The sequence below is a fragment of the Salvelinus fontinalis genome, chromosome 5 (assembly GCF_029448725.1).
Source record: "Salvelinus fontinalis isolate EN_2023a chromosome 5, ASM2944872v1, whole genome shotgun sequence".
Classification (NCBI taxonomy): domain Eukaryota; kingdom Metazoa; phylum Chordata; class Actinopteri; order Salmoniformes; family Salmonidae; genus Salvelinus; species Salvelinus fontinalis.
In genome coordinates this window covers 22,805,249-22,829,519 of record NC_074669.1, presented here as the reverse complement: position 1 = coordinate 22,829,519, position 24,271 = coordinate 22,805,249, and the positions used below count along the sequence as shown (strand labels likewise).

General features: G+C 42.6%; 2 protein-coding genes across 5 annotated transcripts in view; one reads left to right on the top strand and one right to left on the bottom strand.

The window, feature by feature from the left end:
- LOC129855326 (protein zyg-11 homolog) overlaps window positions 1–8,152 on the top strand; it is a 26,736-nt gene extending 18,584 nt beyond the window's left edge. For both annotated transcript variants that reach the window (XM_055922858.1, XM_055922857.1), the window contains exons 13-18: window positions 2,718–2,765; window positions 2,992–3,189; window positions 3,339–3,391; window positions 3,525–3,622; window positions 3,744–3,947; window positions 4,030–8,152. In XM_055922858.1, the coding sequence (XP_055778833.1) occupies window positions 2,718–2,765; window positions 2,992–3,189; window positions 3,339–3,391; window positions 3,525–3,622; window positions 3,744–3,947; window positions 4,030–4,046 (618 nt within the window). In that variant the 3' untranslated portion in view covers window positions 4,047–8,152. The remainder of the gene's footprint in view (window positions 1–2,717; window positions 2,766–2,991; window positions 3,190–3,338; window positions 3,392–3,524; window positions 3,623–3,743; window positions 3,948–4,029) is intronic.
- Window positions 4,807–24,271, bottom strand: LOC129855327 (enoyl-CoA hydratase domain-containing protein 2, mitochondrial-like). Of its 3 annotated transcripts, XM_055922860.1 has the most exons (11): window positions 23,782–24,268; window positions 21,107–21,174; window positions 18,467–18,554; window positions 18,312–18,398; window positions 13,317–13,409; window positions 9,458–9,514; window positions 9,143–9,330; window positions 8,709–8,759; window positions 8,333–8,380; window positions 8,164–8,261; window positions 4,807–4,896 (listed from the first exon to the last, which is right to left on the bottom strand). In XM_055922860.1, exons 1-10 carry the CDS (start codon window positions 24,020–24,022, stop codon window positions 8,184–8,186), a joined length of 999 nt encoding a protein of 332 aa, XP_055778835.1. In that variant the 5' UTR covers window positions 24,023–24,268; the 3' UTR covers window positions 4,807–4,896; window positions 8,164–8,183. The 3 variants fall into 3 exon arrangements, with proteins under 3 accessions (XP_055778835.1, XP_055778834.1, XP_055778836.1); XM_055922859.1 differs by lacking the exon at window positions 4,807–4,896 and having other exon boundaries at window positions 8,115–8,261; window positions 23,782–24,267; XM_055922861.1 differs by lacking the exons at window positions 4,807–4,896; window positions 13,317–13,409 and having other exon boundaries at window positions 8,115–8,261; window positions 23,782–24,271.

Sequence of the window (24,271 nt, the reverse complement as noted above, 5' to 3'; positions counted from 1 at the left end):
TAGAGAAATGTAATCATTGAATATTGTAAGAGCTTTCATTGTCTGCTTATATGCCCCCTTTATTTATCCTACGTTTCTGACTTGGTATACAGGGAGAATACTGTAAGAACGGCCCACGTTCTGAATTCTGTTGCTCTAGATTACAGATTACCACCGGTCTAATGTCCATTGCGTGTTTTTATTGACCCAAGCAAGTCTCAACTTTTTATTGGCGTCCTTTAGTAGTGGTTTCTTTACAGCAATTTGACCATGAAGGCCTGATTCACGCAGTCTCCTCTGAACAGTTGATGTTCTGAAGAAGTAGTTATATGTCCGTCCTAGCTCGCTTATTAATGTGTTAATTGAAATTACGGATTGCCTCTTATCTGCTTGTCGTCCCGTTATGCCATAGTTTGTACATCTCAATTGTCAGTAGAACCACATTTGTTTTAAGCAAGTCAGCCATATCAGCTATGTTTTTTTTTTAATAAATGAGGTTGAATGAACTGTTTCGCTGCCAGACAAGACTCCGCTGATAGCCAGGTATAGCAGTGGTAAGGTGTTGGGACAGCTTTAGGCCCTAACAGTTTGTGGGCACAGTTTGTCAGCGTTATAGTGCAATTAATGTATTGTTTAGTGTTGTGTTGTGTATTGGCTTTGCTGGCATGCATCCCAACAAACAAAAATTCTTCCCCGCTTTACATGCTAAATTCGTCACTGCATTGAGTATACAAAACATTAAGGACACCTTCCTAATATTGATTTTATTTTTATTTCACCTTTTATTTAATCAGGTAGGCCAGTTGAGAACAAGTTCTCATTTATAACTGCGACCTGGCCAAGATAAAGCAAAGCAGTGCGACAAAACAACAACACAGAGTTACACAAACAAATGTACAGTCAATAACACAATAGAAAAATACTGGGGTGCAAAAGAGCAAGAGGATATGTAACAATATGGGGATGAGGTAGTTGGTGTGCTATTTACAAATTGGCGGTGTACAGGTACAGTGAGTGGTAAGCTGCTCTGACAGCTGATGCTTAAAGTTAGAGAGGGAGATATAAGACTCCAGCTTCAGTGATTTTTGCAATTCGTTCCAGTCATTGGCAGCAGAGAACTGGAAGGAAAGGCGGAAATATACCTGCTGGAGCGCGGGCTACGGGTAGGTGTTGCTACGGTGACCAGTGAGCTGAGATAAGGCAGGGCTTTACCTAGCATAGACTTATAGATGACCTGGAGCCAGTGGGTTTGGCGACGAATATGTAGTGAGGGCCAGCCAACGAGAGCATACAGGTCGCAGTGGTGGGTAGTATATGGGGCTTTGGTGACAAAACGGATGGCACTGATGGACTACATCCAGTTTGCTGAGTGGAGTGTTGGAGGCTATTTTGTAAATGACATCGCCAAAGTCAAGGATCGGTAGGATAGTCAGTTTTACGAGGGTACGTTTGGCAGCATGAGTGAAGGCTTTGTTGCGAAATAGGAAGCCGATTCTATATTTCATTTTGGATTGGAGATGCTTAATGTGAGTCTGGAAGGAGAGTTTACAGTCTGACCAGACACCTAGGTATTTGTAGTTGTCCACATATTCTAAGTCCGAACCGTCCGTAGTAGTGATGCTAGTCAGGCGGGAGGGTGCAGGCAGCAATTGGTTGAAGAGCATGCACTTAGTTTTACTCGCATTTATAAGCAGTTGGAGGCTCAGAAGAGTGTTGTATGGCATTGAAGTTCGTTAGGAGGTTTGTTAGCACGGTGTCCAAAGAAGGGCAGGATGTATACAGAATGGTGTCGTCTGCATAGAGGTGGATCAGAGAATCACCAGCAGCAAGAGCGACATCATTGATATATACAGAGAAAAGAGTCGGCCTGAGAATTGAACCCTGTGGCACCCCCATAGAGACTGCCAGAGGTCCAGACAGTAGGCCCTCCGATTTGACACACTGAACTCTATCTGAGAAGTAGTTGGTGAACCAGGCGAGGCAGTCATTTGAGAAGCCAAGGCTATTGAGTCTGCCGATAATAATGCGGTGATTGACAGAGTCGAAAGCCTTGGCCAGGTCGACGAAGAAGGCTGCACAGTATTGTCTTGAGTTGCACCCCCCCTATTCCCTCAAACAGACTAAATTCGTCGGGGCATGGGCTCTACAAGGTGTCGAAGCGTTCCACAGGAATGCTGGCCCATGTTGACTCCAATGCTTCCCACAGTTGTCAAGTTGGCTGGATGTCCTTTGGGTGGTGGACCGTTCTTGATACACATGGGAAACTGTTGAGTGTGAAAAACCCAGCAGTGTTGCAGTTCTTGACACTCAAACCAGTGCTCCTGGCACCTACTACCATATCCCATTCAAAGGCACTTAAAATCTTTTGTCTTGCCCATTCACCCTCTGAATGGCACACATACACAATTATTTAACCTGTCCCTTCCCCTTCATCGACACTGATTGAAGTGGATTTAACAAGTGACATCAATAAGGAATCATACCTTTTACCTGGATTCACCTGGTCTGTCTATTTCATGGAACGAGCAGGTGTCCTTAATGTTTTGTACTCTCAATGTATGGTCGGGCGATTGCGGATGGGTTATTTAGCAATTGCGGGTGGGTGCAAGTGAACTAACACACACACTCACAGACCCTAGAGCTGTTTATCGAAGTGCTAGTTACGCTCTCTCTGTCACCCTAAAGTGCAAGCTGACCCACTCATGCCTCTGTCTTTTCCTCTTTCTTTCTCTCTGCAGTCCTTCCCCTCTGAGTCTTCCATCCAACAGAAGGTGTTGGGGCTGCTGGTGAGTCATAGTGAACCCTGAATGAATGTGTGTATTTGTTCTAGTGGGCATCCAACCCTGGTAGCCCTAGGTGGCCAGAGTGCATAGGGGGTTATTTCTGGACAGGGTCTGAGTGAATTCAGCTGAAGCTATACTGACAATACTGTTGTTTTAGTGTTTGAATCATCCTGTTTGAAGTGGTGTAGAACAGTGGGGGAGCTGACTTTGTGGCTCTGTCTCTCCTTAGAATAACATAGCGGAGGTTGGGGAGCTGCATGTGGAGCTGATGGTTCAGGGCTTCCTGGATCACATCTGCTCCCTGCTCCACAGCCCTGAGGTGGAGGTGTCCTACTTCGCTGCTGGGATACTGGCCCACCTTACCTCCAGAGGAGAGGCTGCTTGGTCACTCAGTATCACACTGAGGTCTGACCTGCTAGAACAACTGGTGCGTGTGGGTGGGGGTGGGGGTGGGCGCGCGCGCGTCTGTGTGCGTGTGTTCACGTATGTATGTTGTCAAAGTGAGTTGTAATGTTATCCCACCACCTTCATGTGTTTATAAATGTGGCTCATGTTCTGTGTCTCTCTCTCCTCCAGCACTCTACCATCCTGAAGTGGCCGACACCAGCGTGTGAGATGGTGGCCTACAGGTGAGACCCCAGAACACACCTTTACAACCCCATACACTCGCTAAAGGAGAGGAAGACGCTGTAAAGTTTTGAGATGCAGCCTGAGTGTTGATGATCTCCTCCACCTCTCATCCCTCTTTCCCATCGTCTGTAGGTCCTTTAACCCCTTCTTCCCCCTGTTGGAGTGTTTCCACACCCCAGGAGTTCAGCTGTGGGCGGCCTGGGCCATGCAGCATGTCTGCAGCAAGAACGGTGAGACACATGCACATCCCCCTATCTGCCTGTCTCCAGTTTAGAACGGTGAGACACACACATACCACTATCTTAAAGTTCCTATAATTGATGTGAGTGTAATCTCTCTGAACTCCCACAGCCCCTCGGTACTGCAGTATGCTGCTGGAGGAGGGAGGTCTGCATCAGTTGGAGAAGGTCCAGACACACCCCGACACCCACGCAGACGTCATGCGATTGGCCGAGAGCATTCTGGAGAGCCTGCAGCGCCACCAAGCTCGCACCAGGCAGACCACACAGACACACACACACACTCGCTGCCCGCTACAACCCCACACACACAAAGGTGAGACACACACAATTATTTGAAGTGTGTAATTTCAGAACATGTTAAAAGTAATGTTAAAAATTCTGTTTTCCTCCTCCAGAGGGTGACAAGCCCTGATCAGAACCTATCCCACTGCTACCTTCAGGACAAGAGGCCATTGAAAGTGTGTGTGTGTGTGTGTGTGTGTGCGGGAGTGCGTTCATTAGACAGGGGACAGACACCTTGTCACCCCTCATCCTGTCTGAAGGTGGTGCTATAAAGTGAATGAGAGGACAAAAACTATGCATTTCTTTGCACACACACCTTGCTGTTTTCTTGAGTTTGGTAAGCAAAAGTAGTACTATGTGGCTACTTATGCGTGCTACTGATAAGCAAATTAATATTATGAAGAAAAAAAGTTATGAAAATAGAGTTGTTGGTTAAAAACACTAACGTTGATGTCTATGCCCCCACATAAATCTAATTAGCATAATAAAATAATCACCATAATCTGTTAATTTAAACTAGAGACGTTTTTTTGCATTGGATGCACCTCAATCCACCGCATCCACCTACAGTAGCAGTCAAAAGTTTGGACACCTACTCATTCAAGGGTTTTTATTTATTTTTACTATATTTTGTACGTTGTAGAATGATAGTGAAGACATCAAAACTATGAAATAACACATATGGAATCATGTAGTAACCAAAAAAGTGTTAAATCAAAATATATTTAATGACAGCTTTGCGCACACTTGGCATTCTCTCAACCAGCTTCACCTGGAATGCTTTTCCAACAGTCTTGAAGGAGTTCCCACATATGCTGAGCACTTGTTGGCTGCTGTTCCTTCACTCAGCCGTCCAACTTATCCCAAACCATCTCGATTGGGTTGAGGTTGGGTGATTGTGGAGAGCAGGTCATCTGATGCATCACTCCTTATTGGTCTAATAGCCCTTACACAGCCTGGAGGTGTATTGGGTCATTGTCCTGTTGAAAAACAAATGATAGTCTCACAAAGTGCGAACTAGATGGGATGGCGTATCGCTGCAGAATGCTGTGTTAGCCATGCTGGTTAAGTGTGCCTTGAATTCTAAATAAATCAGACAGTGTCCCCAGCAAAGCACCATCACACCTCCTCCATGCTTCACGGTGGGAACCACTCATCCAGAGATCATCCTTTCACCTACTCTGCGTCTCACAAAGACACAGTGGTTAGAACCCAAAATCTCAAATTTGGACTCATCTGACCAAAGGACAGATTACCATCGGTCTAATGTCCATTGCGTGTTTTTATTGACCCAAGCAAGTCTCAACTTCTTATTGGTGTCCTTTAGTAGTGGTTTCTTTACAGCAATTTGACCATGAAGGCCTGATTCACGCAGTCTCCTCTGAACAATTGATGTTGAGATGTGTCTATTACTTCAACTCTGTGAAGCATTTATTCGGGCTGCAATTTCTAAGGCTGGTAACTCTGAACTTATCCTCTGCAGCGGAGTTAACTCTGGGTCTTCCTTTCATGTGGAGGTCCTCATGAGAGCCAGATAGCGCTTGATGTTTTTTGCGACTGCACTTGAATAAAATGTCAAAGTTCTTAAAATGTTCCGCACTGACTGACCTTCATGTCTTAAAGTAATGATTTGCTTATTTGATCTGTTCTTGCCATAATATGGACTTGGTCTTTTATCAAATAGAGCTATCTTCTGTATACCACCCCTACCTTGTCACAACACAACTGATTAGCTCAAATGCATTAAGAAGGAATGAACTTCCACAAATTAACTTAAATGCACACCTATTATTTGAAATGCATTCCAGGTGACTAACTCATGAAGCTGGTTGAGAGAATGCCAAGAGTGTGCAAAGCTGTCATCAAGGCAAAGGGTGTCTACTTTGAAGAATCTCAAATATATAAAATATATTGATTTAACACAATTTTTTGTATATATAACACATCTGTGTTATTTCATAGTTTTGATGTCTTCACTATTATTCTGCAATGTAGAAAATAGTACAAATAAAGAAAAATCCTTGAATGAGTAGGAATGTCCAATCTCTGGACTGGTACTGTATGTGACACTAATGCATTTGCGGTGAAAGGTGACTGAGTGAGAGCAGTATTTGTCAGACCGTGAGACATCTCAAAAATTGATCTTCTCACAAATTCGTCTGTAGCGTCCGAACGGTTTGGCCTACAAAACTATTATGACACCTCTATGGAAAGATAAGCCTCTCACGAACACGAGGGTGTTCTCTGTTTTGCGCTACGACCCCTGCAAGCGTCTTGGGACTCGTCAGAAGTTGGTATAGCCGATCTGCCAACTTCTGTCTGTAGCGTCCGAACAGTTTGGGCTACACATTAATATGACGCATCTGTGTAAAGGTGAGACTCACAAACACGTTTGCACAAGGACGCCCCCAGCATCACAAGACTCGTCTGAAGGTCCCTTGGTACCAGTTGAAAAAAATTATGTAAATATATATGGAGTCTGTTTGGTGACAAAAATAAGGGGTTAAATACTTGGTGGGGGTTGAGTCCAGCTCCTCTTATTGGCTGATTAGCTAATATATGTGCATGACAATGTGATTTTCCCAGCATGCTTGAGTTTGTCTGAATTATTATGTTTTGATTTTTCCAGAAGCTTAGGTCTATTATTTGGACACCAGTGAGTTTGTAGCAGGACATTGACGTGGAGGTCCATAGTGCGCACTTCTTTTCAGTCTGGTAGTTAATTGATTCATGTAAATGTATGAATTATTTGATGGATCAACTGAAAAGCCACAGTCCACCACACACCTGTGGTCCCAGGTCTGAATCAGTCCCTGATTAGAGGGTTGGGTGATGAAAATCAGCAGTACTGTGGACCTCCAGAATTTGAGTTCTTCTGAATTATGTTAATAGAAATTATGTTGGGAAAGTAAATATGGTTTCCCCTGTGGACACAAATGGCAAATATATTGGTCAATATTTAGAATACAATTTTGTACAGTATAAAGGCAATTTTTTTCCTCGAGTCCTGTATATTTCTGTATGTTGGTAATGGTTATGTGTGTGTATCAATGTATAGGTGAGTGTGTGTTTGCTGGTTGTGTCTTTGTACTAGTGTCAGTACATTCAGGAGCATGTATGAGGCTGAGTGTGAGGATTCTATTTTGTACGTGCTGTATATACCTGGATTGGGGGAGATTAAACTACAATCGTTATAACGAAATGTTTAAGGTGTTGCACGGAAACAATAATACATGTCTTTGGTTTATTTCCAAATGAGGTACTTAATGGAACAAAGGAGTCAAAACTGAGGGGGGAATTCTGAAGCAGAGTAGCTCAATCCCAAATTGACCCATAGCTCCTACCCTTTAGGCACTTCATTTAGATGTAAAAGAATTGAATAGGTGTAAGCAAAATGTCAGTTTCTCCACCTTGCTCTCTTGAATTTTCACCATATTGCTCAACCCCACACAGTCCTTTCAGATGTACACAAGAAGTGCATGCGGCTTCAATCAATTTGGAATTGTATCTTGATTGTCCTCTCCCATCAGGGCCTTGTTCAGTAGGTACAACGTTATGGAATGTTCTGAATCAGAAATACACTGTGTGTAACAGACATGCCTCTGACTTGAAGAGGAACAGAATCATGTCAGCTCTATTCATGGCAATTCTATCTGCAACGTTCTGAGCGTGATCCTGCTATAGGCTACTGCTCCTGTCTTCATTCTCTATGCAACTGAGGCTGACATTACATTTCATGGCTGCTGGCAAATCACAACATGCTCAATTTAAATCAGCCTACACATTGTATGTGCTTGCTACTGCTGCATGGGTCATACTATCCCTTCTTTATGGCATCAAGGGCCATGTACAGAACTGATTTGTGAACTAAAGTCAGTATCCTAATATACATATTGGCAGAATATTAAATGTGAGTTTGCATCCGCACTGTGATTGAAGCTGTGGGAATGTTTAGTCATGTCTGTGCATTCCCCTAATGTGACAGTCGGTTTCTTCTTTCAGTATGGGTATTTCTTAATGAAACTGAGGGCAGAGTGGATCTAAGGGGAAGCATTTGCATATGTTGCTGCTGAGGGTCATGTTTTCATGTTTCTGAAATAAATAATGTACACCCCCCCATCGGTTGTAAACGAATACTGTATCTGTATCCCTTTATCTCAAACACTTATCCTTAACCCATCTGCTAAAATACTACAACTGCAGTTGAAAAACATTTTATTAAAGGAATGAAAATTAGGTTTGTGTACAATCACAGTCTCCATGTGTGTTACTCTCCAGTGTAGCGTGGGGGTCTCTTCTCTATAAAGGCAGCCATCCCCTCCTGTCTGTCTCTTGTCGGGATCACCTGGAGAGAGAAAGATAATTAACCACTACAGTTTCACCTCAGACAATGCACATGAGCATTTGACCGCTTACCCTGGCATAACACATCCTCTCTATGGCCATCCCTGATGTGATGTCCACCTGAGAGAGACAGACAGGTTACAGACATACCTGCTACTAGCACACAGAGACAGGTGTCATCAAATACATTGAGATAATGAGCTGGGATGTGTGTGGGTGTATCCCAGATAGCATATGAACACGTAAGGAATGTTAATTGCAGGAAATTTGTTTTAAAAATGCTACATTTTCTCTCTGCTTCGTGGCAAACTAGAATAGCATGCACATTTTTCTCTGCCCCATGGGGGGAAAAATAGAATTTTGTAGAATTTCAGGAAGTTACCCGGGCCCCAGATGTGGTGGTCCGGCCCTGAGTAATGTGTGAAGTTCTTTAGTAAAGCAGCCATACCTCCATGCCTCTGTTCATAGCCTCCTTGGCCATCCTCACAGCAATGGGAGCCTGGAGAGAGAACACACTGGGGGTAAGAAGGACCACGAACACACACGATGAGTAACCATGTCTAAGACCTGAACTAGCTCAGCAGATGACCCAGGTTCAAACACTGTTGTCCATGTCCCAGTTGGTGTCCTGGTTTGGTATGACTGGTCTGGTGACAGTGACTGACAACTGACAGGATGTGATCAGAGAGACAACAGATGTCTATGTAACCCCAGTGTCAGTCAATGTGTGTTTGTGTTAATTGAAACCCAAGCAGTCAGTCAGCCAATGTGTTAATCTCTCTTCTCCTCATCCCTCGTAACTCATTTAATCTAACCACCTATAAAATCCCTCATCACTATGGAATGGAAAAAGACAACGAGTAAGGTTTTTGTGTGTGTAACCTGTGGTAGTATCTCTCTAGCCAGACTCAGTGCCTCTCTATAGGCAGCGTCTCCGTCTGGATTCTGCTCGGTAGCTCTGTTGACCAGCCCCATGTCCACAGCCCTCTGTCCATCCACTCTCCTGCCGGTGAAGATCAGCTCTTTGGCCAGGGCAAAGCCCACTGCTCTGGGCAGCCTCTGACTGCCCCCTATAGGAGAAATTATGTACAGAGGGAACAATGCTGAACTCATTATGCCAAACAAACCATGAGGTGACATGAGGGTAACTGGTGTGTGTGTTTATCTGTGTGCGCATATGACTTCTGGTTGTCTTACCCGCCCCTGGGAGCAGCCCCCGTGTTGTCTCAATCAGACCCATCTGTGCAGATTTGGCTGAAACACAACACACACACACACACAGGACAGTTGAAGGTCAGACTGGCTGCGTGTCATTTAGCAACAGTGGGAGTACAGACTGACTGATGTGTCTGTAAGAGTGAGACGTGCACGCACATACACACACCTGCTCACCTCACGCCTCTGCCTCAAATCTATTACCAACCATATTTTCTCTAGATGTTAGCAGTTCCATAAAAATATATATTATAAGTTACGTATGATAAGGTACCACTGTGGAAAAGTATGTTGGTGAAACGAAAATCATGTTGAGTGTTTGAATACGTTTATCATTAAAAACATACATTATTTACATTTAAATACACTGGTATATGTTATACAAAATGTACAACAAATAGCAACTAAATGTGCTCGCTTTACAAATTATACAAAATAAGACTCAGGAGTGTAAAGAAAAACTTACATTTCTCTCAGAATTTACATACGCATACACACATTTGTGGTCAGAAAGTAATTTGAACTATGAATAAATCCAGATATTTTGCTAATCATTATCATGTGAAAGGTGTTTCAATAACCTAAGATTTAAGCTACTCTATTGGGCTGTCCAAAAATAAAATGTTTACAATGATCAATGGCCATCATACATACATCATCGTATGTATTGTTGTGTATAATAATGTGCATTTTGATGTTTATTGTTGTGATATACAGGGCTCATTTGGAAAAGAGAGTTCGGTCTCAGCGTTAACTCCCTGTCAAAATAAAGGTTACATTTTAAAATAAATACAATGAGCATTTCACTCAAATAACAAACCAAATAGGGTCAAAATAACGACCCAGCTAGCACATTTGGTTCCTTGGAATGTGTTTTTTGGTTTCTGAATGTTTTTGTAAACATTCTGAGAACAGAAGTAAAAATGTTGCTTGTTCTGGGAATGTTTATTTTTAGGTTCCAGGGAGGTTCTGAGAACGCTTTACTCTGGTTCCTTGAACAATTTCCTGGGAGGTTTTAGTAACTCTCCGAGAACGGAAATTATAGGTGATTAGAAAGTAATTAAATAACATTCTAAGGTCCGGAACTCAGTCATTTTTCAGAATAAAAAAACAATACATACTCTGAGTGTACAAGACATTATGAACACCTGCGCTTTCCATGACAGACTGACCAGGTGAATCCAGGTAAAAGCTATGATCCCTTATTGACGTCACATGTTAAATCCACTTCAAATCAGTGTAGATAAAAGAGAGGAGACCAGTTAAATAAGTATTATTAAGTCTTGAGACATGGATTGTGTATATGTGCCATTCAGAGGGTGAATGGGCAAGACAAAATATTTAAGTTATGGTTTAGAAGTTGAAGTTTCCCGTTTGTATCTTGAATGGGTCCACCACCCAAAGGACATCCAGCCAACTTGACACAACTGTGGGAAGCATTGGTCAACATGGGCCAGCATCCCTGTGGAACGCTTTCGCCAAAGGGGGGGGGGAGGGGTGCAACTCAATATTAGGAAGGTTTTGTACACTCAGTGTAATTGTGATTATATATATATATATATATATATATAATCACACACACACACACACACACACATACATACATACATACGTGCATTTGGAAAGTGTTCGGTCCCCTTGACTTTTTACACATTTTGTTACGTTACAGCCTTATTCTAAAGAAAAAAATTCCCTCATCGATCTACACACAATACCCCATAACTACAAAGCGAAAACAGGTTCAGAATTTTTTCAAATATTAAAATAAAAAACACAAATACTTTATTTAGATAAAAATTCTGACCATTTGCAGTCAGACTTGAAATTGAACTCAGGTGCATCCTGTTTCCATTGATCATCCTTGAGATGTTCCTCCACCTTGATTGGAGTCCACCTGTGGTAAATTCAATTGATTGGACATGATTTGGAAAGGCACACACCTGTATGTATAAGGTCCCACAGTTGACAGTGCATGTCTGAGCAAAAACCAAGCCTTGAGGTTGAAAGGAATTGTCCGTAGAACTTCGAGACAGGATTGTGTTGAGGCACAGATCTGGGGAAGTGTAACAAAAGGAGAAACTTCACCCCAGCCTGAGGTCCTGAGCGCTCTGGATCAGGTTTTCATCAAGGATCTCTCTGTACTTTGCTCCGTTCATCTTTCCCTCGATCCTGACTAGTCTCCCAGTCCCTGCTGCTGAAAAACATCCCCACAGCATGCTGCTGCCACCACCATGCTTTACTGTAGGGATGGTGCCAGGTTTCTTCCAGACGTGACACTTGGCAGTCAGGTCAAAGAGTTCAATCTTTGTTTCATCAGACCAGAGAATCTTGTTTCTCATGGTTTGAGAGTCTTTAGGTTCCTTTTGGCAAACTCCAAGCGGGCTGTGTCGTGGAAAATTGCAAGATTATGTTATAGTGCTTGTAAGATTATATTATAATCTTTGTATTGCATTAGAATGGTTGTTTTATTCGACAGAATAGAGGATTCTGTCGACTATTGTGTGTGTGTGTTCCACTGAGGATGGGCCTCTATAAGATAGCACTGACAGAGGAGATTTACGATGTCTTTGGGTAATAAAGCCTAAAGAGCATTCCAGATAGTAAAGGTAATGTTTTTGTGCTATACCGTACCAGGGTGAGACGGGTTCCAGTTTGGAGTAAGAGGGGGCCAGACACTGATCTTTACAATGAGAACTGTTGACACAGCAGTAACTGTCTGCTATGTTTTATAGATATCTTTCATACAAATCTTAACCTTTGAACTGTTCCTAAGATCTGTGGTTCGTCATGTAAGTTGAGATGGGTGTATCTTGGCTATAAAAGATCTTTGTATTCTTCTGTAGGGACTCTCAAAATGTATTGACACTGAATTGATCTGAGAGTCAAAGGGCTATTGTAAAACTCATTATTAAAGATGAAGTTTAAGTTAACTCTGACTGGTGTGTGGTTTGCAACTCCTCATTTGGTAATACAGAACAATGCCACAACAGCCGTCATGTGCCTTTCACTGAAGAGTGGCTTTTGTATGGCCACTCAACCATAAAGGTCTGATTGGTGGAGGGTTGCAGAGATGGTTGACCTTCTGGAAGGTTTCCCCATCTCCACAGAGGAACTCTCTCCACAGAGGAACTCTGGAGCGACCATTGGATTCTTGGTCACCTCCCTGACCAAGGCCCTTCTCCCCCGATTGCTCAAGTTTGGCTGGGCTGCCAGCTCTAAGAAGTCTTGGTGGTTCCAAACTTCTTCCATTTAAGAATGATGGAGGCCACTGTGTTCTTGGGGACCTTCAATGCTGCAGAAATATCTTGGTACCCTTCCCCAGATCTGTGGCTCGAAACAATCATGTCTCGGAGCTCTACAGACAATTCCTTTCAACCTCATGGCTTGCTTTTTGCTCTGACATGCACTGTCAACTGTGGGACCTTAAATAGACAGGTGTGTGCCTTTCCAAATCATGTCCAATTAATTGAATTTACCACAGGTGGACTCCAATCAAGTTGTAGAAACATTTCAAGGATGATCAATGGAAACAGGATGCACCTGAGCTCAAAGTCTCATAGCAAAGGGTCTGAATACTTATACGTTATTTACATGTTTTTTTATTCCTTAATACATTTGCTAAAATGTATAAAAACCTGTTTTCACTTGGTCATTATGGGGTATTGTGTGTAGATTGATGAGGGAAAAAAATATTTTATACATTTTTGAATAAGGCGGTCTGAATACTTTCCGAATGCAATGTACATATTAATCTAGACTGTCTTTATTCGTCACAAAAAGGGATGGCTCCCGGTGAGAGGCTAATGGCGATTGGTGAGGTAAGAGGTTAGAGGTCACTGACCAGCTGTGCGAAGGTCACAGGCGAGCGCCAGCTCCAGACCCCCTCCAAGGGCGAAGCCATCCACCGCAGCAACCGTCGGCATGGGCAACAAGGCTGCATTAGCGATGCAACATCCATAGAGAGACGACATGTGGAGAGTTCAGACGATGTAGTTACAGACTATGAACGCACGCCTGCACACAATGCAATGCACACACACAGTACAATGCACAAACACACACTATATTTTTACACCCTTTTTCTCCCCCATTTTGACCTTGTCTCATCACTGCAACTCTCCAACGGGCTCGGGTGGTGAAGGTCGAGTCATTCGTCCGCCGACACATGACCCGCCAAACCGAGCTTCTTAAAACCTGCCCGCTTAAACCGGAAGCTAGCCGCACCAATGTGTCGGAGGAAACACCATTCAACTGATGACCGAGTTCAGCCTGCAGGCACCCGGCCCGCCACAAGGAGTCGCTAGAGCACGATGAGACAAGTAAAGCCCCCCGGCCAAACCCTCCCTTAACCCGGGCAACGCTAGGCCAATTGTGCGCCGCCCTATTGGACTCCCGATCAATGCCGGTTGTGATACAGCCCGGGATCGAACCCGGTTCTGTAGTGATGCCTCTACCACTGTGATGCAGTGCCTCAGACCGCTGCGCCACTCGAGAGGCCCTGTGATAACGTTCTAATTTTGTCGAAACTCGTACTGTGTAGTGGAGGCCGATAGCGCATTCGGAAAGTATTCAGACCCTTTGACTTTTTCCAAATTTTGTTACATTAGCCTTATTCTAAAATGTATTAACTATTTTTTTTCCTTTATCAATCTTAACACAATACCTCATAATGACAAAAGAAAAATTGTTTTTTAGAATTAATTTGCTAATTTATTGAAAATAAAATACTGAAATATCACATTAACATAAGTATTCAGACCCTTGCTCAGTACTTTGTTGAAGCACCTTTGGCAAAGATTACCGCCTCGAGTCTTCCTGACACACCTGTATTTAGGGAGTTTCTTCCATTCTTCTTTGCAGATCCTCTCAAGCTGTCAGGTTGGATGGGGAATGTCACTGCACAGCTATTTTCAGGTCTCTCCAGAGATGTTCGATCGGGTTCAAGTCCGGGCTCTGGCTGGGCCACTCAAGGACATTCAGAGGCTTTGTCCCAAAGCCACTCCTGCGTTGTCTTGGCAGTGTGCTTAGGGTCGTTCACCCCTGTCTAAGGTTCTAAGCACTCTGGAGCAGGTTTTCATCAAAGATCTGTCTGTACTTTGTGCCGTTCATCTTTCCCTCGATCCTGAGTCTCCCAGTCCCTGCTGCTGAAAGACATCCCCACAGCATGATGCTCCCACCACCATGCTTCACCGTGGGGATGGTGCCAGGTTTCCTCCAGATGTGACGCTTGGCATTCAGGCCAAAGAGTTCAATCTTGGTTTCATCAGACCAGATAATCTTGTTTCTCATGGTCAGAGTCCTTTAGGGGCCTTTTGGCAAACGCCAAGCGGGCTGCATTGTGCCATGTCCCATCAACTGAATTTACCACAAGTGGACTCCAAGTTGTAGAAACATCTCAAGGATGATCAATGGAAGCAGGATGCACCTGAGCTCAATTTCAAGTATCATAGCAAAGGGTCTGAATACTTATGTAAATAAGGTATTGTTTTTTTATTTTGAATACATTTGCAAATATTTAAAAATAACGGTTCACTTTGTCATTATGGGGCATTGCATTTAGATTGATGGGTTACTTTTTTCATTTAATCTATTTTATAATAAGGCTGTAAAGTAACAAAATGTGCAAAAAGTCAAGGGGTCTGAATACTTTCCCGAAAGCACTGTATAAAGTGATATGAGAGAGAGAATTTCGGGTTGTTGAGAGAGATGTACTAGCATGAGAACAGGCTATATATACACACATACAGTACCAGTCAAAAGTGTATTTATTTTTACTATTTTCTCCATTGTAGAATAATAGTTAAGACATCAAAACTATGAAATAATATGTGGAATCATGTAGTAACCAAAGAAAAGTGTTAAACAAATCAAAATATACTTTATATTTGAGATTCTTCAAAGTAGCCACCCTTTGCCTTGATGACAGCTTTGCACACTCATTCTCTCAACCAGCTTCACCTGGAAGGCTTTTCCAACAGTCTTGAAGGAGTTCCCACATATGCTGAGAAATTGTTGGCTGCTTTTCCTTCAGGTCTGGTGATTGTGGAGGGCAGGACATCTGATGCAGCACTCCATAACTCTCCTTCTTGGTCAAATAGCCCTTACACAGTCTGGGTGTGTTGGGTCATTGTCCTGTTAAAAAAAAATGATAGTCCCACTAAACGCAAACCAGATGGGATTGCGTATCACTGCAGAACGCTGTGGTAGCCATGCTGGTTAAGTTTGCCTTGACTTCTAAATAAATCACAGACAGTGTCACCTGCAAAGCACCTCCTCCTCCATGCTTCCCGGTGGGAAACACACATGCAGAGATAATCCGTTCACCTACTCTGCATCTCACAAAGACACAGCGGTTGGAACCAAAAACCTCAAATTTAGACTCATCAGACCAAAGGACAGAGTTCCACTGGTCTAATGGCCGTTGCTCGTGTTTCTTGGCACAAGCAAGGCTCTTCTTACTATTGGTGTCCTTTAGTAGTGATTTCTTTTAAAGGTCGACCGATTATGATTTTTCAACGCCGATACCGATTATTGGAGGACTTAAAAAAAAACGATACCAATTAAATCGTCCGATTTTTATATATATATATATATATATATATATATATTTGTAATAATGACAACTACAACAATACTGAATGAACACTTTCATTTTAACTTAACATAATACATCAATCAAATCAATTTAGTCTCAAATAATGAAACATGTTCAAATTGTTTTAAATAATGCAAAAACAAAGTGTTGGAGAAGAAAGTAAAAGTGCAATATTTGCCATGTAAAAAAGCTAACGTTTAAGTTCCTTGCTCAGAACATGAGAACATATGAAAGCTGGTGGTTCCTTTTAACATGAGTCTTCAATATTCCCAGGTAAGAAGTTTAAGGTTGTAGTTATTATAGGAATTATAGGACTATTTCTCTCTATACCATTTGTATTTCATATACCTTTGACTATTGGATGTTCTTATAGGCACTATAGTATTGCCAGCCTAATCCCGGGAGTTGATAGGCTTGAAGTCATAAACAGTGCAATGCTTGAAGCACAGCGAAGTGCAGGAAAACGCAGGAAAGTGCTGTTTGAATGAATGCTTATGAGCCTGCTGCTGCCTACCACCGCTCAGTCAAACTGCTCTATCAAATATCAAATCATAGACTCAATTATAATATAATAACACACATAAATACGAGCCTTAGGTCATTAATATGGTCAAATCCAGAAACTAATTTAGAAAACAAAATATTTATTCTTTCAGTATTTTATCTAACGGGTGGTATCCCTAAGTCAAAATATTGCTGTTACATTGCACAACTTTCAATGTTATATCATAATTATGTACAATTCTGGCAAATTAATTACGGTCTTTGTTAGGAAGAAATGGTCTTCACACAGTTCGCAACGAGCCAGGCAGCCCAAACTGCTGCATATACCCTGACTCTGCTTGCACAGAACGCAAGAGAAGTGACACAATTTCCCCAGTTAAAATAAATGCATGTCAGCAGGCAATATTAACTAAATATGCAGGTTTAAAAACATACACTTGTGTATTGATTTTAAGAAAGGCATTGATGTTTATGGTTAGGAACACATTGGTGCAACGACAGTGCTTATTTCGCAAATGCGCTTGTTAAATCATCACCCGTTTGGCAAAGTAGGCTGTGATTCAATGATAAATTAACAGGCACCGCATCGATTATATGCAATGCAGGACAAGCTAGATAAACTAGTAATATCATCAACCATGTGTAGTTAACTAGTGATTATGTTAAGATTGATTGTTTTTTATAAGATAAGTTTAATGCTAGCTAGCAACTTACTTTGGCTGCTTGCTGCACTCGCATAACAGGTAGTCAGCCTGCCACGCAGTCTCCTCGTGGAGTGCAATGTAATCGGCCATAATCGGTGTCCAAAAATGCAGATTACCGATTGTCATGAAAACTTGAAATCAGCCCTAATTAAATCGTCCATTCCAATTAATTGGTCGACCTCTAGTTTCTTCGCAGCAATTCGATCATGAAGTCCTGATTCACATTCATGTTCATCATCTGAACAGTTGATGTTGAGACGTGTCTGTTACTTTGAACTCTGTGAAGCATTTATTTTGGCTGCAATTTTTGAGGCTGGTAAATCTAATGAACTTATCCTCTGCAGCAGAGGTAACTCTGGGTCTTCCTTTCCTGTGGTGGTCCTCATGAGAGCCAGTTTCATCACAGCGATTGATGTTTTTTTGCGACTGCACTTGAAGAAACTTTCAAAGTTCTTGAAATTCTCCGGATTGACTGACCTTCATGTCTTAAAGTAATGATGGTCTGTCTTTTCTCTTTGCTTATTTGAGCTGTTTTTGCCTTAATATGGACGTGGTCTTTTACCAAATAGGGCTTTCTTCTGTATACCAACCCTGCCATTTCACAGCACAAATGATTGGCTCAAACACACTAACGAAAGAAATTCCACAAATTAACTTTGAACAAGGCACACCTGTTCATTGAAATGCATTCCAGGTGACTACCTCATGAACCTAGTTGAGAGAATGCCAAGAGTGTGAAAAGCTGTCATCAAGGCAGAGGGTGGCTACTTTGAAGAATATCAAATATAAAATATATTTTGACTTGTTTCACACTTTTCTGGTTCCTACATGATTCCAATAGTGTTATTTCATAGTTTTGATGTCTTCCGTATTATTCTACAATGTAGAAAATAGTAAAAATAAATTTAAACCCTGGAATGAGTCGGTGTATCCAAACTTTTGACTGGTAATGTATGTAACACTTCCGCATTTGCAGTGAAAGGTGACAGAGAGCAGTATGAGACATCCTAAAAATCGATCACACCCCCCTCACCGATCTCAGTCATGAGTGAGCGCAGGCCGTGAACAAACAGATCGGAGTCAGAGTGGTTCATCTCAGCTCTCTCCTTCAGATCAGCTCCTACAGAAGACACAGAGAAGACATCAAAACACACAGACACACACACACACACACACAAAATGACAGACCTGCACAGAAGACCCCTTGCACCAGACTCCTGAAGACCACCACTCTCACAGCTGAGTCATGGTGTAGAGAGGACACCAGCTCCCTCATCTAGAGAGAGATGGATAGAGAGAGGGAATGGGAGAGAGAGAGAGAATAGTCTTAGCAGTCATCATACTCTGTTAGATCAATAGCAGAGCTGGGACCAAGTCACTATTATTCAAGTCACTCACAAGAAGGTCCAAAGGTCCAAGTCTTAAGTCAAGTCCCGAGTAGAACGGGTCGAGTCTTGAGTCAAGTCCAAGTCGTGCATTCTAAGAGTAAGTCGAGTCACAGGTTTTTTCCAAGTCAAGTCAAGCAAAAATAAATCTGTACAGGCAATGACTTGTTCAACTACAAATCTTTGTATATTTAATGAGGCAGTTTTTTGAGCAAATTTCACAGGAGGTTGGTGGCACATTAATTGGGGAGAATAGGCTCGTGGAATTGACTGGAGTGTAATGAGTGGAATGTATCAAATACATCAAAACGCATGGTTTCCAGGTGTTTGATGCCATTCCATTCGCGCCGTTCCAGCCATTATTATGAGCCGTTCTCACCTCAGCAGCCTCGTGATATTGGCAATCCTCTCTCCCTACAAATTGGCGTTTGCGCTGAACCTGAACCGATAGCTGTACAGCAAATCAGCAATTTGTTCGCTAGCTCAGTAGTGTTCAAACTTTTTCACACGCGACCCCCAAAAAGAAATGGTTCAAAGCTTCCTACCCCCACGGAAGCACATGCACGCAGGGCGTACAGGCACTCACAATGTAGCCTATCATTACAACCATAAACGGTGACGCATTTTCAAAACGCAAGATATAGAAATAAACTGCGTCATACACCTGCATTTTGAGCTGAAAGTCATTCATGTTAGCAGTCAATATCAACTAGGGATATGTCACATTGTCACTTTTCTGGAATCCAGAGCAAGCAGGATCATGTGGCCTACCTGTATTCAAATAATCAACTAGTCATCAAGCTTTGATAATTTGAATCAGCTGTGTAGTGTTAGGGAAAAAACAAAATGTACACCCCTTGGGGTCCTGAGGACCTAGTTTGGGAAACGCTGCCCTAAAGCAATACTGCAACAAAAAAATGGCAAAGCAATTAGCGTTTTGTCCTGAATAAAAAGTTTTATTTTTGGGACAAATCCAAAACAACACATTACTGACTACCACTCTCCATATTTTCAAGCATACTGTAGTGGTGGCGGCATCATGTTATGGGTATGCTTGTAATTGTTAAGGTCTGGGGACGTTTTTTTTATAAAAAGAAGCGGAATGGAGCTAAGCACAGGTAAAATCCTAGAGGAAAACCTGGTTCAGTCTGCTTTCTAGCAGACACTGGGAGATTAATTCACATTTTCAGCAGGACAATAATCTAAAACAACGCCAAATCTACACAAGTTGATACCAAGAAAACAGTGAATGTTCCCAAGTGGCTGAGTTATGGTTTTGACTTAAATCTACTTGAAAATCTATGGCAAGACCTGAAATTGGTTGTCTAGCAATGTCAACAACCAATTTGACAGAGCTTGAAGAATTTTGAAAAGAACAACGGGCAAATGTTGCACAATCCAGATGTGGAAAGCTCTTAAGATACTTACCCAGAAAGACTCACAGCTGTAATCACTGCCAAAGGTGCTTCTACGAAGTATTGACTCAGGGGTGTGAATACTTATGTAGATGAGATATTTCTGTATTTCGTTTTCAATAAATTTGCTGACATTTCTAAAAACATGTTTTCACTTTCTCATTATGAGGTATTGTGTGTAGATGGGTGAGAAAAAAGTATGTTTAATACATTTTGAATTCAGGCTGTAACACATCAAAATGTGGAATAAGACAAAGGGTATGAATACTTTGATGGCACTGTAGTCAGTACTACCACTAAGGTATACAGTTGAAGTCGGAAGTTTACGTAGACTTAGATTGAAGTCATTAAAACTTGTTTATCACCCACTCCACAAATTTCTTGTTAACAAACTATAGTTTTGGCAAGTCGGTTAGGACATCTACTTTGTGCATGACACAAGTATTTTTTCCAACAATTGCTTACAGACAGATTATTTCACTGTATCACAATTCCAGTGGCTCAGAAGTTTACATTCTCTAAGTTCACTGTGCCTTTAAACAGCTTGGAAAATTCCAGAAAATTATGTCATGGCTTTAGAAGCTTCTGATAGGCTAATTGACATCATTTGAGTCAATTGGAGGTGTGCCTGTGGATGTATTTCATGTATTTCAAGTTTCAAGAAATAAAACGCAACATGCAACAATTTCAAAGATTTTACTGAGTTACAGTTCATATCAGGAAATGTGTCAATTGAAAGAAATTCATTAGGTCCTGATCTATGGATTTCACATGGCTGGGCAGGGGTGCAGCCATGGGTGGACCTGGGAGGGCATAGACCCACCCACTGGAGAGCCAGACACAGCCAATCATAATTAGTTTTCCCCCAGAGGGGCTTTATTACAGACAGAAATACTCCTCAGCGTCTAAAGTTATTTTATTTTCTATCAAGTCAGACTCGAGTCCAAGTCATGTGACTTCACTCCACACCTCTGATCAATAGTCAGCAATTCGATGCGTGTGTAAGGTCAAATAGAGATCAAACCCACCTGAGAGACAAACACACGGCCCAGAGCGTTCTTTGCCTTCTGACGGCACATCAACACCTCAGCTATACCTACAGAGAGAAAGAGAGAGAGAGTCACGTGTACTGCCTCAAGAAGGTATGTGGTGTGTGTGTGTTATTGTTTATGCATTTGAAATATAAGCAGCTGCACAGGCCCAGGTGCAGATGTTGATGATGTTGTCACTTTAGATTTGAGCCATGAGGTGACAGGTGTGTGTATGTCTGGAGAAGAGGAGAGGATGAGGGAGGGAGGAAGAAGAGGATAGGAGGGACAGAAGGAGTGGGAAGGAGAGGAGGTGATGGAGGGAGGAAAGGAGGGAAAGAGACAGGAGGTGAATGCCTGAGGCTGTGTCTGACCTGTGGCTAGGCTGAAGGCTTTTTTATAAGCAGCATCTCCCCTGTGTGTGTGTAAATATGTCAGTGTTTACCTCAGTGTTAATCACTGAATAGTAGGAAATGGTTTTCACTCTGTACAGAAGCTCCTGCAACACAACACTCCCTGTATCAAAGTGCCTACTACTTCTTCTGCCTCTACAAAGAGGTTAAATCCAAATCAAATCAAGGGCTGGACCTTTATGGCAAAGCAGGTGGTGCGCTTACTTCCCCTGTAACTTCAGATAATGTTTATGTCACTTCAGGGTAAGCTTATTCACCTAAGCTACCTAAACTCAGCAAAAAAAGAAAGGTCCCTTTTTCAGGACCCTGTCTTTCAAAGATAATTCGTACAAATCGAAATAACTTCACAGATCTTAATTGTAAAAGATTTAAACACTGTTTCCCATGCTTGTTCAATGAACCAAACAATTAATGAACATGCACCTGTGGAATGGTCGTTAAGACACTAACAGCTTACAGACGGTAGGCAATTAAGGTCACAGTTATGAAAACTTAGGACACTAAAGAGGCCTTTCTACTGACTCTGAAAAACACCAAAGGAAAGATGCCCAGGGCAATAAATTGCAATGTCCGTACTGTGAGACGCCTAAGACAACACTACAGGGAGACAGGACGGATAGCTGATCGTCCTCGCAGTGGCAGACCACGTGTAACAACACCTGCACAGGATCGGTACATCCAAACATCACACCTGCGGGACAGGTATGGGATGGCAACAACAACTGCCCGAGTTACACCAGGAAGGCGCAATCCCTCCATCAGTGCTCAGACTGTCCGCATTAGGCTGAGAGAGGCTGGACTGAGTGCTTGTAGGCCTGTTGTGAGGCATGTCCTCACCAGACATCACCGGCAACAACATCGCCTATGGGCACAAACCCACCGTCGCTGGACCAGACAGGACTGGCAAAAAGTGCTCTTCTCTGACGAGTCGCCGTTTTGTCTCACCAGGGATGATGGTCGGATTCGCGTTTATCGTCGAAGGAATGAGCGTTACACCGAGGCCTGTACTCTGGAGCGGGATCGATTTGGAGGTGGAGAGTCCATCATGGTCTGGGGCGGTGTGTCACAGCATCATCGAATGAGCTTGTTGTCATTGCAGGCAATCTCAACGCTGTGCGTCACAGGGAAGACATCCTCCTTCCTAATGTGGTACCCTTCCTGCACGCTCATCCTGACATGACCCTCCAACATGACAATGCCACCAGCCATACTGCTCGTTCTGTGCGTGATTTCCTGCAAGACAGAAATGTCAGTGTTCTGCCATGGTCAGCGAAGAGCCCGGATCTCAATCCCATTGAGCACGTCTGGGACCTGTTGGATCGGAGGGTGAGGGCTAGGGCCATTCCCCCCAGAAATGTCTGGGAACTTGCAGGTAGGTGCCTTGGTGGAAGAGTGGGGTAATATCTCACAACAAGAACTGGCAAATCTGGTTCAGTCCATGAGGAGGAGATGCACTGCAGTACTTAATGCAGCTGATGGCCACACCAGAAACTGACTGTTACTTTTGATTTTGACTCCCCCTTTGTTCAGGGACACATTATTCCATTTCTGTTATTCACATGTCTGTGGAACTTGTTCAATTTATGTCTCAGTTGTTGAATCTTGTTAAGTTCATAAAAATATTTACATATGTTAAGTTTGCTGAAATAAAAACGCAGTTGACAGTGAGAGGACATTTCTTTTTTTGCTGAGTTTATGATTCTCAGCATTGTCAATCCCAGGCTGGTCTCATACACTAGACGTAACATAGCACATTTAAATTCAATATTCTCATACAAGTAAAATATGTTACATTTTGTATGGTTACATAACCCATATTAGAGTATTTGATTGGTCGGATGGGTTGGTGGGTGGGCGTATAACACAAACGTTAAGCAACCCAAAGGTTGGAGTTCGAATCTCATCACGCACAACTTTAGCATTTAGCTGATTAGCAACTTTTCAACTACTTAGCATGTTAGGTAACCCTCCCCTTAACCCTTTTAGCTAACCCTTCTAGCATTAGTCAGCCACCTAGCTAGAATTTGTAACATATTATACATTTAGCAAATTCGTAACATATCATACAAAATGAGTGATGGACATCCACAAATTAATACATACATATCACAATAAATGGAACGCTAATACGAAATGCTCTGAGACCAGACTGTCGATCATGGTGAATATTGTGGAACTTGCACAAATTGTAAACCTTACTACCGCTCAACTTGATTTCCTGGGAGCGGAAAGCATCAAGTTTAAAAGAGCGTCCTTCCCTACCAGTGTCCTCCCCATCTAGTCGCTTTAGATCCACTTCTATGGACTCTGGCGTCTCGGTGTGTAGCCAGCTTGTGTGTGTGTCATTGTGCCCCGTGAAAGGGTGTCCTCGGCTGGGCAGCTTTTCCACTCCCAGCTTGTGTAACGTTACCGAGCCTGGAGCTCCAAGAGACGCCGGGGATAGAGCACCCAAGCCGCGGGAGAGAGAGCAGTGCCTAGTCGCAAACCTTCGAAGGAAAGTCATGGTTGTGTTTCTCCTTTTTCTTATGTGTATGGAGGCGATGTCGTTTAAAAGAAAACACGGAAGTAGGCTACAACCAATTGACTTGTTTTTTAGTTTCAGCTCCGGGTATAAGTTGCCCGAGGGATCTAAGAACCGATCTAAGATCAGCTACATCCCAAATCCTTAGTTAAGCCAAGGAGGGACGCAAAATCGAGTTTATATCAGTATGTCTAAGGCCAAATTTGTTCTATTCCAGTTTTACTGTGTTTG

What these genes read in the sequence shown, in the direction of transcription:
- LOC129855327 (XM_055922860.1), bottom strand. Translation starts at nt 24,022, where the DNA reads ATGACTTTCCTTCGAAGGTTTGCGACTAGGCACTGCTCTCTCTCCCGC. An exon ending in ACTAGATGGGGAGGACACTG is followed by an intron (nt 21,175 to 23,781) that starts GTAGGGAAGGAC and finishes TTCTCTCTGTAG; the next exon opens with GTATAGCTGAGGTGTTGATG. An exon ending in AGAGGATGTGTTATGCCAGG is followed by an intron (nt 8,262 to 8,332) that starts GTAAGCGGTCAA and finishes TTCTCTCTCCAG; the next exon opens with GTGATCCCGACAAGAGACAG.